Source organism: Pungitius pungitius, chromosome 16 (genome assembly GCF_949316345.1).
Source record: "Pungitius pungitius chromosome 16, fPunPun2.1, whole genome shotgun sequence".
In the NCBI taxonomy this organism is placed as follows: domain Eukaryota; kingdom Metazoa; phylum Chordata; class Actinopteri; order Perciformes; family Gasterosteidae; genus Pungitius; species Pungitius pungitius.
Genome location: NC_084915.1, coordinates 15,298,068 through 15,312,237, shown reverse-complemented (window position 1 = coordinate 15,312,237; position 14,170 = coordinate 15,298,068). Strand labels below are relative to the sequence as shown.

Below are 14,170 nucleotides of genomic sequence, written 5' to 3'. Positions count from 1 at the left end.
TTTTATTTTGAAGGCTGCGGCCGGATGTCCTCGTTCAGCGGCTGCCCTGACGTGGGCTGCAGCTGCACAAGCTGTCTGTTGATCGCTTATGTGGCTTATTAACACCCCGAGTTTATTATAAGCCGGGTGGATTTCTCTGGGCGACTTAAGCTGCTGTCACCGAGGAGAGATACCCAAGAGTCTGACGGCAGACACTTTGACCCCACGGGCATGTCGTAAGCTTTTATCCGGCGGCTGACTTAAAACTGAGAATAGGCTTTTTCAAATGTAGCATGCTAGCTAGCAAGTTGCGTCGCGTACAGCGTAACACAGCCGTTTTTGTTCTGCTCCTGGAACAGCCCCTGCATGACAAATGAGCACAAGTGGGAAGCATAGGTAGGTGGCAAGACGGCAACAGCGGTCGTTTTTGTTGGAAGGAAGAAAAAAAAACAGAAAACGTGTCGGGAGTCAATCGCTGGTTGGCTATCCTGAGCCCCCGGGGCTAACCCCCGGTCGCCGACGGAATTAATGGCCGGAAATCCGAGGAGGGGCGCCGGTCTCATCGGCTTGATGAAGGACGCCTTTCAGCCCCACCAGCAGCCTCTGCAGCCTCACCAGCCTGCAGTGGTCGATAAGAAAATGGTGGAGAAATGCTGGAAACTCATGGATAAGGTATTGACACTGTGTGGTTGCGAAAACGTTCGGTAAAGAGGGAAGAAGAAGAAAATAATAACCACCCTACATAAAACAAGGAACTGAAAAAGGAGTCACTTGACTTTTTTTTTTCAGTTACCCGGAACGCTTAGTTAGCTTAGGCTATAATCACTCTGAGCTTCCTCCTTTTCTATCTTTATTCTGGGAAACACAAATATTCCGATTCACGTGTTCATTAACTAATCCTAAGCAGACACACACACACACACCCAGGACCTATTGCCCAACTTTCATGTTCAATAAACACAATTGCAGAGGCATCACCAGAGATCATAGCGATCATTTGTGAGTTTGTCTACGTGGATCAAACCTTTTTACATGGGAGGATGACTTGATGTCCCTGATGCATTATCTAATTGGGATGATGTCTAGTGAATTGGGCTACAGTGATGACATTCTGTCGATTCTGTTGACTTGGGCTGTGTGGACACGGGGGAAGAGTATTTTGTCTGGATTAAAAGAGATGTGTTTTGTGTTGATAAATTCTTTTGCATTCGTATTGCAGGCTGTCAGTGCTGCTCATCTTTTTCCAAGCTAGTTAGGAGAGAAGAAAGGGCAGAGAGGACTGAAGAGACAGGCGATTAATTCAGGGCGGACCGGAGCGAGAAAAGAGACAGATGTCGGATAAGATGGAGTACAATACAGCATTTGCATGGCCGTTGTGCACTGCTCTGCACACAGACGTAGATGTGCCTTTATGCTACATAGTATGATGTGTTTATGTGTCACGTGGCACGGACTGATCCGTTTAGCCGTTGGAGGTTTAGGGTTTTATAAAACTTCCAGTCATATGCTTCCACTTAGTACTCGGGGATAATGGGGTATTGCAGTAGTGTGTATTGCATTGTAGTGGAATTGTGTTGTGGCAAAACGTGATGAATTGTGGTTCAGAGGGGAACAGTGAGTTGTGGTGAACATCAGTTTAATTACATGCATACATTTCCTCATGTAAAAGCAAATAGATTTATGAACTCTGACTTATGAAGTAAACATTCAGTTTGTTAACTGAGTGTCATGTTGCAAAGTCCTCAGTAACACACGTGCATTCTTCCTGTTTTCTCATTTATTATCATTATTTTACGCTGCTTCCTTCCTGCCCAAGCCAAAAGTAAAATGCCTCCAAAGATCTTAAAAAAAAAAAAAAAAAGAAACCCCTACATTTCGTGTCAAGTCAGTATTCAATTACCTGAACTAAACATCTTCAGTTTAAAAAGTCCCTGATCATTGAGATGCATAAGGACAAAATCCTGTCATAGTCTATAAGGGGAGGAGGTATGATTCCAACAAGAAAAACATTCTACACATGAGCACCTGATTCTTTATTTTTTTGTTGAAAGACCATTACCGCCTTTCAATGTGTACACGTGTGCGTGTGTGTGTGTGTGTGTGCGCGTGCTATACAGGTGGTGCGCTTGTGCCAGAACCCAAAGGTGGCGCTGAAGAACAGCCCGCCCTACATCCTGGACCTGCTGCCGGACACCTACCAGCACCTACGCACCGTTCTGTCGCGGTACGAGGGCAAAATGGAGATCCTCGGGGAGAACGAGTATTTCCGCGTGGTCATGGAGAACTTGACCAACAAGACGAAGCAGACCATGAGCCTTTTTAAGGAGGCCAAGGAGAGGATGTTCGAGGAGAACTCCCAGCCCAGGTTGGCTTATATCCTGATGAAATATCATTCATCCTTTTGGAATTGAGTCTTTAAATTGGCAATGTATTTATGAAATGAGCCCTGAAGATCAGGATGGTATAAACTAGCCAGACTCCAGCTGACTGATGCTACCCATTTCTCATCTAAAAAGTGTACTCTTTGCACATTACATGGCTCTACAGTTCAAAATTGCACTTTGTATGGGTGCATTTAGAATAGGCCGTTATATTTAAACGATTTTGTCCACAGGTCTGTATTCATACAGGAATAAGCTGACTCTTAAAAAAACGAATAAGCTTAAGTAAGTTTCTGTGTGTTGCAGTGTTGTTCCTGTAGATTGATTCACATCGCTGTGGCCTCATTTCTAAACAGCTTTTAATCTTTCGGGTTGATAAGATCAGTTTCTCCACACTTCATTTTTTCTTTTCTTTCCGTCACCGTGATGAAGTCCACCACGTGTCATTAGGCAGAAGCAGAGCCGCCATGTTGGCCTAAGTAAAGATTAAACTGTCGCAATCAGATGCACTTCCCTTTTCTAAGAAAATCATTACTAAGAGAAGTTCTGTCCTTCCTCTGACACACTTAGGTTTTTTTCATGAAGCATTTCCTCCTAAGTGCTCTGCATCAACAACTATTGGAAAGGTTATCAAATGTATCACAGTCACAGTACAGTCCTCTCAACAGAGTTATCTTACTTCCTGTCCTTTGCACCTCTACAGGTGTGATCTCCATCCATGGAAAATTATTTTCAAAGCAAAAAGTGGACTCATTACCTCAAAATTTGAGAGTTAGAGAACGTTTTCAAAGTAGAGAAAGTGGAATATTTTTCAGTGTACAAAAGCTTTTACAGCCATATTTACCCTGAATTATGTTAAAGTTCTGTGTGACTAAAAAGCGTTCATAAGAATAATAAGACTGTTAATACATGATTTGCCTTGTTTGGTAATGGATAAGCTCCACTTCACACGTTTTGTCTTGTGATGCGAGATCTACAACTGATTATACCCATAATCTCACTCACTCGCTTTTTGTTGTTTTTTCTCTCCTTGCTTTGTTACTCAGGCGGAACCTCACCAAGCTGTCTCTGATCTTCAGTCACATGCTCGCAGAGCTAAAAGCCATCTTCCCCAATGGCTTATTTCAGGGGGACAACTTCAGGATCACCAAAGCTGATGCTGCAGAATTTTGGAGAAGGTCATTCGGGGACAAGTGAGTTTTTTTGGGGGGGGGGGTTTCTGTTTGTGATGGCTTCCTACGAACTCATTAACTTTTGTAACCGTGGTCCTCCTTCCCTCCACTGTGCCGAAGGACCATAGTGCCATGGAGGACATTTCGCCAGGCTCTCCACGAGTTTCACCCAATCAGCTCGGGCCTGGAGGCCATGGCTCTCAAGTCCACCATCGACCTCACGTGCAACGACTACATCTCCGTCTTTGAGTTCGACATCTTCACCCGGCTCTTCCAGGTAAGACTCCCGACAACAGGGCCGTCTGGGGATGTTATGGCACCGTTTAGTTATTCAGTGAAGCGTTACACCCTCACGTTTTTTTTTTTTTTTTTTTGAAAGCTTCAACATTTAGACGTCTTCACTCAGAGTTCAGAGAATGTTCACTGTAGAAATTTGGTTAATTGTTGATTGTCTTGTCAATCAAGAAAACATTAACCTTCCTTGATTATTGACCCACGGTCTGAGTTCAACCCAAAGGAAGGAAGCACGTGTCTCGTACGAGTTTGATATAAGAGCTCACTGTCGATGATTATAGATCATTGATCGGGGCACTGTTAAATTATGGAAATTGTATTTGTATTAATGAATTAAACGGGGCTTGTATAGCTCTATTGAGAAAAAAAATAAACTTTGATGTTCAGTAAAATCCCCTGGGTGTATTGGTGAGTTCTGACAAATGTCCTAAAACATTCTATTTTTTAAACCGCTTATTTAAATCTTCTTGTTCTCAGCGTTGGCTGGCACAATGCTGCGGCCCTTGGCACAATGCTGCGGCCCTTGGCACGTTGGCGCCCCTTCATTAAGGGGAATAATGTGAACGCAAGCATGGGTTTTGATTGTCTCGTGCTGCAGGAGTTTACATAACCGGACCGACTCCGAATTTCTTGGTAGCTCAGCTAATGGTCAAAAGTTCCACAGGCAACCTTGAAGGGTTAAAAAGGTACAATACGTAATCCTTCTGCATTAAAACCAGAAAGGGAAAAAAAACACTGACCGTAAATGGCTAAAGTATGAGACCTATAGCAGGGTAGATCTGACCATTACTACATGTATTCCACTGAGGTAATGAGTCCTCGAGCCGAGTCCTCTCAGCTGAACGCGGTGATGTGAGGCAGACTTGGGATGAAGCAATTATCAACGAAGCATGACTCAATGCGTTAGGCAGGCTTTTCTTTGATATGGGGTTGTACCAAATAGTTTGAAATTAATGCTGGCATTCAAATTTGCGATTAGGCCACAGTAATATTAAGATTCCATTGTTGACAGAGTCTTGTGATCCTTTCAAAGCGTGCGGGTCAAATTTGTTGAGAGGTTATTCATTTTCAAACCCGGTTTATATTCACCTATGTGTGACAGCTTCTCGAGACGAGTCGTTGTCATGCACTTACAGTCACGCGGACTCATTCATTGCCTCTGGAACGTTGCTACGGTAACTTGAATGGCTGATTATTGGATCTTAAAGCAAGCGTTCCTTATTTTTCATTTGGTAGGTCTACTTTACACTGATGGGGTTTCAGCTGAAAGAATACGGCTAAAAATATTCCTACCAGCATATTTTCTCTGAGAGGATGAATTCATATTTTCTATTCTACAAAAATCAATGGATTATTGAAATGTAATACACAAATGTAATAAAATGTCATATTCACTCATGTCCTGCTGATCTTTTGGCATTAGCATTTATATTTAGCCTAAAATTATTGTTTAAATCAAGTTAATTAACACATTTTTTTATTATACTTTATATATAGAAATTAGCAGTTATTATGAACAATTCTCAACCAAACTCATCCTTCACAGGTCGCCAGAAATACAACACAACCTTTTGCATATTTCATTTTTTCTGTACCTTTGCCGTGATCATTTTTATTTTTATTTTGCTGTTTTCTTTAAATACATTTTTTTCCCTCCAATTCATCACCTAATACTCATTTGTCTTTCTAAAAACCTGCAACCCTTGCCCTTGTAATAGTTTGTCCAAATGGTCTCCTTGTTTATGCACAAATTGTTAAATAAAGGGGGAACAGTTTTAAAAATAAACTAAATTCACTAAATGCCTAAGAGTCTCAAACAGTTGAAATTGGTACAAACTCGTCATTAACTTAACTATTGTGTGTTTTGTTTTGTAGCCATGGTCGTCTCTTCTAAGGAACTGGAACAGCCTGGCGGTCACACACCCGGGTTACATGGCCTTCCTCACCTACGACGAGGTCAAGGCCCGACTGCACAGGTTCATCCACAAACCCGGCAGGTGAGACACAAACGAGCCTTTTTAAGACATGAGTGACCTAAAGACTTTGATGAGCCGAACTGGGGTCGATCAAAAGTCAAGTACAGCTAACTGCATTTAAACTGCTGCCATTAAACACTGTTTGTTTGATTTGTTTCCCCCTCTCTCAGCTACATCTTCAGGCTGAGCTGCACTCGGCTGGGCCAGTGGGCCATTGGCTACGTGACAGCTGATGGGAACATCCTGCAGACCATCCCCCATAACAAACCCCTCTTCCAAGCCCTCATTGATGGATACAGAGAGGGATTGTGAGTCCCAATACAACACTGTGTCAATGCACCAATTTATACATGTTCGGGTAAATGGGGTTTAAATGGAGAAAAGATTGGATGTTGCCATAATGACTGAAGAAAAGCCCTCTTAGTCTTCTCTAGTATTCAATTGTTTTGAGTTTCGTATTGCGGTTCTAAAAAGCACAGGGACAGCTGGTCAGAGTTTGGGTCAGGTAACTTTTGAACACTTTGCATAGAGTGCAAACTCATCAACTTGATATCCCTTCCTGCACCTACCACTAAGACAAAGATCCCAACAGGAGATGTTGGAGGGTCTGAAGTTAAAACATTTTAAAGAAAAAACTCAGTTTTAAAAATGAATAAAATGATTGATTTATAGCCATTCATCTTGTTGCAGCATGCATGGATATATGTATATGTATCTGTATATATATATTTTTAGAAAGTATCCAGCTTTCTTACCCGCAGTTCAAATACACATCACCACTCCGTGGAGACAGGGATTTTGGGTTTTAAAGCCCTTCAATAAAAATGGGGAATAGAAAAACGCAGCATTATTACTAATTGTTATTTATTGCTGTGTGTGTGTGTGTGTGTGTGTGTGTTTGTGGCGGATCTCTAGCTACCTGTTCCCAGATGGCCGTGCACAGAACCCGGACCTAACAGGGCTGTGTGAACCTTCTCCACAGGACCACATCAAAGTCACTCAGGTTTGTCACGGTTGGTTTCTCACGTATGAACCAATCTTCCTTTACTGGTAGGCCACAGGGAGCTTTTGTTTTGTTTTTTAGTACAAAGTGCAGTGGTCTGCAAAAGATCCTCCCTGATACACTGCAATGCATTGGTCCAATAACAATGAAGGAATGCAACCCGTTGGGTTAAGAAGGGTTTGACCAGTAAGCGTTAACAACTGCGATCTTCAATGTGAACAACCTGTGCGCTTTGTTCTTTCGTCACTGCAGGAGCAGTATGAGCTTTACTGTGAGATGGGCTCCACCTTCCAGCTCTGCAAGATCTGTGCAGAGAACGACAAAGATGTGAAGATAGAGCCCTGCAGACATCTGATGTGCACTTCCTGTCTGACGGCGTGGCAGGTGAGGCTGAGACATTTCATCCAAACGCGTTGTAGCTGCTCTGTAAATCCTGTCAGTCTGAAGGCTGTGAACACTCACTGCAAATCAATTTTGGCCCCGAAAATTGCCTGGCAGCCAAATATCACTGTAAATTCTTCACGAGAATGTGGTTTTAAAGTGGGGGTTCTAAAATATATTTTGCTGCAGCGTCCTCAGCAGCTCACCGTCTTTCTTCTAACCGCAAATGTTCTCCTTGAAGATAACGTTTTTTTTTTTTTTATATTTAAAAATATTATTTTGCCATTTGCTTCTATTGCCTTTTAAGCTGCCGTCAACTAAGCTCACCACTTCCTGCACACGGTTTTCACAATAAGTCATAATTGTGGAGTTTCATTCTTTTCATTCACTCAAGCACGTGGAAATAATGATGGACTCCAATCCATTTATTCAGATCAGAAATGTTACCTGATCAGTGTTCGCTTTAGGAGAGTTTGCATCTGCAAACCGGCACAGCATGAGCACGATATACATTTACCAAAGATTAAACTCCCCACTGTTAATAATTTGTTAAATTTAGAGGAATTTAATTATGTTTCATTGTTGACTCCTTCTGATGCTCATGGGTAGTTTATAACCTCCCTGTATTTTCCTATCTGCTCTGGCTCCGTCGGAGAGACGCTTGAAGCTGTTATTTGGGTTTGAGCAAAACGTTACTTTTAACTGTGCTTCTTCTGTGCGTGCGCCAGGAGTCGGAGGGCCAGGGCTGCCCATTCTGCCGCTGCGAGATCAAAGGTACCGAGCCCATCGTGGTGGACCCGTTCCACCCCAAGGCCAGCGGGGCTTCCTTTGCTGGGTTTCAGGGTTCCAGCAGAGCGGAGGCGGCCGCCAATGACGAGGAGGAGGACGATCGCCTGGAGGACCACCTAGTCATGAGCAGGCTGGCCTGCACCAAGGTCAGAGGATCACATACATATGTTCTGATCCACTGACGTCCAAGCAACATTCAATGGAACTTACTCTTGTTGGTTAGATAGTCGTAACTTGCTACAGCTCTAAATGTACACGTGTGTGTGTGTGTGTGTGTGCAGGTGGAGCGCCCACCCTCTCCAGTGTCTCAGCTGCCTCCAGTGCCCCCCAGGCTGGACCTGCTGCAGCAAAGACCCTCCAGCTCCCACAGCCCACAGACTCAGGGAGCCACATCCAAAGTAAGTGTGTGTGTGTGAGAGGGCGAGCGAGCACACATCCTGGAAGAGCAACAGATTGTTAACCAGAGTGTACTCTGCTGCCAGTTGATAACTCCTCCCCCTTACCTCCCACTGCAGATGGCAGCCACCCACAGAGACAAGCCTCTACCTCTGCCCCCAGCCCTCAGAGAGCTTCCCCCTCCCCCACCTCCCGAGCGCCCCTCCCTGGTCGGCCAGGACTGCAGACTCCAGAGGAGGCCGCTGCCGTCTACCCCTGACCAGGCGTCCTGGGCCTCCAACTACATGGTGCCGCGTCCGGCCACCAAGGCCCCGCCTGCCCTGTCCGCCGCGCCTCCCAACAACGGCTCCAGTGGAGAGGGAAGCAAACCCCAGGCGGCCACCAACGTGGTCTACTGCCTGGCTGCGAGGTACTGAGCCCCGCCCGGAACGAGATGCTGTCTTTATCTGTTTCTGTCTTTATTGGGGACAAGTTGTGCCGAAATAAGGACAAAAGTATGTCTGCATTTAAAGTCCCACCCAGTGGCGTGACGCTGGAAAAACGCAGAGAAGTTAAGGGAGACCCTTTTCAGTATAAATTCTGGTGTCCTCCCTGCTGTCATAGACGAGGAACTATGCATCAATATGTAAAAACATGGTCTTTGTATGTTTTCACTCCTCGCCTGGGTCTCACCGTGCTTTGTGTCGTCCGTATGCGATCAGACCGCTGCTGGCGGCGGCCAGCGTGGAGAAGCCTTCGTCGGACTGTGAGGAGAACGAGTACATGAGTCCCACCTCCCTTCCCGCCTCCGGTGCCCCTTGGGTAATAACGGGCTCCTCGGTGCCCCCACCGCCGGTGCAGGCCAACCACCACAATGACGTCAGGTAAGCGGGCGGACGGGGGGGGGGGGGGGGTCGTGCATCGAGTGTCCGACTGGCGCAAGAGCGGATGTTGATGAATACGTTGCAAAGCCCGTCTCACGGTGTGCAGTTTGGCCTTTTTTGAGTTTAAATGATCCACCTGGCTGTGTGTAAATGTCGCCTTTGTTGGGCAGAACTATGGTGGAGAGATCAGGGAAAGCAGGTTTGGTGGCAATTTGTAATTCTGGACCAAAACGCTGCAATTATGGATCAGGAGCAGTCTTTTCTTTTGGTCCACCAGAGGGCTCTGGAGCCTTTATTTGTTTTTTTCCCCATGGAGGACCTACTCCTAAACCAACGAACACCTCCTCAGTAGTTTGCTGTGTCTTTTGTTTTTGAATAAATTAAAGGAGCTGACGGAAATGCAGCGATTTTAAAGCATTGATGACGTGATGAAAGAGTCACAAAATAGAGAAGCTTCTGAAATGATGGAACCAGTGTTCCAGTGCGTATTAACTATGTCTGTTTATGAGTTATTTAAAGGCTTTTCATCAGAAGATGTGAAGTGGTGTTGCTTTCGTTCTCCGCAGCGAGGTTGCCGTCGGCGACTCGGAGGAGCCCATCGTCTACGAGTCCATGTGTAACATCCAGGCGCAGGCGACCTCCTGTGAGGCGCCGCAGGCCTCTGAATTGGGTAACACTCACTTTACCTGCACACAGCTTTAATAACGCTTGTGTGTCTTAAACACATCATTTCTAGAATAATGGTAAATAAGAGGTTCTTGATAAAGCCTTTTTCGGCTAAAGTAGTATTTATTCCATCACTTTTCCTCCAGTCGCCCTGTGTTTTATTGTATTTTTTGACTCGTTTTTCAGAACCACCTCAGCATCCGGCCGCGCTTCCCCGGGACAAGAAGGAGGAGGCCATTGAGGAGGATATCTACGAGTACGACTGTCCCAGGCCCATTCTCCCTCCCGCCCCCACCAGGAGGACCATGTCGGACATGGGCGGCCCCTCGGCGGCCTTCAGCTCTCTCAACATTGACGCCGCAGTCGAAGCCGGTAAGAATCGTGTTGCTTTTCATCCGCCCTTTTTTAAGGTGTGATGCCAGCGTCCAGGCCGCTGAGGTGGAACATATTTGAATAATTTCTAAAGCTCTGTGATCATCATTACAACCACACTGTAACCCCCCCTCCTCCTCCTCCTCCTCCTCCTCCTCCCGTGTTTCCAGGTATGTTTGCAGCAGGCGGCGAGCCCGAACGGCCCCCCAAACCACTCCCCCGGCGAGCCAACTCGGACCGGCGGCCTCGGCCCGTCAACCGGGAGATGCCCGCTCCGCTGCCCGAGATCCCCGGTCCCTCCTCTGCCTCTTCCTCCACCCCCCCTCCTCCTCCTCCTCTCGCCCCCCCTACGCCTGCGCCTCCCGCCGGAAGCCAGACCTTAAACGGGGAGATCGAATGCTTGGTGTCCCAAGGCTACTCCATTCAGGACATCCACAAAGCCCTGATGATCGCGCAGAACAACCTGGAGACGGCCAAGAACATCCTCCGAGAGTTCGTCTCCATCGCCACATAGTGTCCCCCCCCCCCCCCCCAACCCCACCCCTCCTCCTGGTCTCCGTCTCAGTTTGTGCCATTATGATGGATAGCATTTACCAAGCACTTTCCTGCAGGGCCACAAGTACTTGACTCCGAAGGGTCGGGTCCAGTAGCTGCGTTTGCGTTGCATCGGGAGGCGACATCACCTGCAGTCTTGAACTGCACATGGTGTCACTTGCTTTTCTAAGTGGAGTTTTGTGTTTTTTTTTTTTATATATATTATTTTGATTATCTTGGACCACTGTTACGCCGATGTCAACCGTTGGGACATGGAAAGACCTCAACCCTCTCGCTTACCCGTACTCTCCACGTGTTTATTGATTATTTGTCCTTGTGGGCTCAGAAGTACGCGGCGGTCGCTCCGCTTTTGGCTTTCAGGAGCACATTCGTCCGATGCCACCTGAACGCAGCGTACAGGGAGAATGCGAGCCTTTCGATGTGAGCTCTCTTTAGCCCCCCCCCCCCCTCTGTTCCACCTTCTCTCGTTCAGTGTTGAAGTTCCAGGGACCGGTAGAAGGACCCTGCGTATGGTCTTGGTTTCCGATCCCGGTTCACCCTTCTGTTTGTTTGGTGCTTTTTACGGCTTCTCTGCAAATGTGTGGCGTGCGAGTACATGTAGCGGCGCTAGTGCTGTCGGGAGAAAAATGAGTGATTAACTCTGTGGCGTGCGTGTCTGTATGTGTGCGCTCAGTGCTGATGAATGTGAACGCCGGCGTGCAGGGCTTGGATCCGTACGCGTCGATGGTATTCGACACATTGAACTTTATTCCGTACGTCCTCTCGGCTCAACGGTGGAGCCGTTATGAAATAACACAATTTAATGTTACACTGATGAATTGTAGTTCTGACTGGCTGGATTTTTACTGAAGTTTAATTCCGTGAATGCCTGCCACCCTCCCAGGTGGTGTGACGCTGAAGGTGGGTCTGCTTACTATAAAGCTTCTTATTAATAAGCAAAAGGACTTTACGGGGATGGTGCACATTGGTTGAGGTGGGAACGTGAGAGGTACTTTTCCATAATGGGTTCACTACTTACAGTAGATTGGGACAAAGGTACACCAAAAGAGAGAATCGGTCACCACTTGGTGTTCTAAATGTTCTCCTGCGACCAGACTCCATTGACAAAAACACTCCTTTTATCTTGTGCAGAACACATGAGTTTCTGTTTGTTTAGTCGCTGGTTGGATTGTTTGTGTTCTAGAAAAAGACTTTTTGTAAATCCAAACCAACCCTTTAAAACACAAAGTCCCTGAACAACACAAAGCAACCAACCGGTCGAGGCAGTTTCATTTAAAGGAGTCTTGTGGTTCTGCCCCCCCCCCCCTCCCCCTCCCCACGTGGATGTGATGTGAGCTCTGGTCATGTACGCAGGCGAAGGGGTGCCCTCTGAGCCCTTAGCGGTGGTCTGAATGTACGTATTCAGCAAATGAATCGATCAGCTCAATAGGTTGTGTGTGTGCAGGCTCTGCCCGTGAATAACGCTGACCGTGGGACCAGATCTCCCAATTTGTCCCCGTTTTATTGAGACTGAGTGAGAACTCCAAATAGTTCCCTGAAGTTGTGGACCACTCAGGTTTTTTGGATTTCTTTCCAGCGGACCAATAAAGAGCAGCTCTCACTGCCAGAAACGAGCCGAGAGCACGAGTCCACGTTCCCATCTCAAACACAGACGATCCCGTCAGGCTATAGAGTACACAAAAAAAAAAAAAAAAAAAAAAATCGATCTTCAGTGGTCGCTTTTGATTTCTGCAACGTTAACGTGCCTTCTGTCAATCGCAACCTGCACACGCCAGCAGCAGACGAACCAAAACAAATGACATCTGCACCCTTTCTCGTTTTATTTGGAGCCTTTTTTTCTGTAAGGATTGTCATATTTATTCAAATTCAGTCACAAAATATCAAATGTTGGACAAAATGGTTGTGCGCTGTATACATCACAGTAAACGCACAATAATTGAAGCGCTTGTATACTCTGTTTTCTTGCAATCCGGAGGTACTATTTACCATTTACTATACAAGACATTTCTTTTCCTTTTTGTTAATGAATGCATAATGCAACCGTACTTTGCTGTTTCTGTACCGCAGTCTTGAAAGTCGATACTAATGTTGGCAGTTAGATCCACAAAGGACTGCAGCTGCAAAGCCCCCCCCCCCCTCCCTCCCCCCATTCTAGTCACATGATCACTTTTCTTCGTGCTGCGATATTTGCACCTCTGCTGCTGCTGTGTGCAGCGATGACCTCTTCAGTTCAGAGAATTTACATGCGTTTTTTTTTCTTTTTTTTCCAACGTGCATGTGATTAAGTCACTAACGGAATAGTGAAGAGAAATGCCTTGCGTGTTGCAAAAATATTTTTTGCAGTAGTAGCTTATTAATAATACATTTACCTAACCGCTAACATGACATTTCTCTGGCGTGTAGAACATTTGCTGCTTTTAACAACGAGGAGCATTGCTGTCGGTGATCGGATGAAAACCAGGTTTTGTGGCTTCTTCTTCTAGGCGGTTCTGGCATATTAGTCAGACTGCACATTTTAAATTGCATACATTTTTTTTCTTAAAAGACATTTTGAACTATGTGGACATGGCTGTAGAATCCAGTCAGGCTCAATGTGTTTTGAGTAACTTGAGAAACCAGTTGATGTAAAATAATGAGGCAAAAACTCAAGTTTTTACAAGCAGAAACTGCACATTGACCCCCCCAGCCCCCCTACACACACACACACACACACACACACACACACACACAGGGCTGAGTTTGTGGAGTCTGACGTTTGGTAGGTTGATTTTTTTTTTTTTCTTTTTTTTTTTTAACTTGGGCGTTTAAAAAAAGCAGTGTTTATGTGGTCCGTCCCAAAGGCTCCAACGGACCAACTCGACCACGAAAGAGCCGCCGTGTGAGGACACACCCCGCTGCCCCCCCCCCCCCCCCCACACACACACACACACACACACACACACACACACACACACACACTCCTCAGTCACCAGCCACAGCTGCTGGTGAGCGTTGTCATGGTAACTAACATTTTCAACAAGAACTTGCCTACTAAAAGTTGTCTTTATTGTTTTGTAATGGCCTTTTGTAAATATGATTTTATTTATTGTCTTTAATATCCTCAGCATTCGTTGTGTTGCCATGTTTCATGCCTAAGCCATTAAGATTTTTAATTAAACAGTATTTTCTTTAACATTTGATCCGTGTGGTTTTTCCCGTAATCACAACAGCTGGTGAACTGCTCCTATTCATCTCATAATGGAGCACATTATTTTCACCGAGTCCTTCTGTGGAATAAGAGGCCCGCCGATACACAGTGGAGGCAAAGCGGGTCGGCCACTAATCGCCGAGTTGGCGCTTTCGA

The 14,170-nt window shown here is 45.8% G+C and overlaps 1 protein-coding gene across 1 annotated transcript; it reads left to right on the top strand.

Moving 5' to 3' along the window:
• The first annotated feature begins 37 nt into the window (after window positions 1-37).
• LOC119215469 (E3 ubiquitin-protein ligase CBL-like) lies at window positions 38-13,999 on the top strand. The gene is made up of 15 exons (XM_037467667.2): window positions 38-651; window positions 2,097-2,344; window positions 3,407-3,553; window positions 3,653-3,809; window positions 5,702-5,823; window positions 5,973-6,110; window positions 6,718-6,805; window positions 7,058-7,189; window positions 7,915-8,121; window positions 8,257-8,373; window positions 8,491-8,780; window positions 9,073-9,234; window positions 9,801-9,904; window positions 10,087-10,272; window positions 10,443-13,999. Exons 1-15 carry the CDS (start codon window positions 508-510, stop codon window positions 10,784-10,786), a joined length of 2,586 nt encoding a protein of 861 aa, XP_037323564.2. The 5' UTR covers window positions 38-507; the 3' UTR covers window positions 10,787-13,999.
• Window positions 14,000-14,170: the final 171 nt, after the last annotated feature.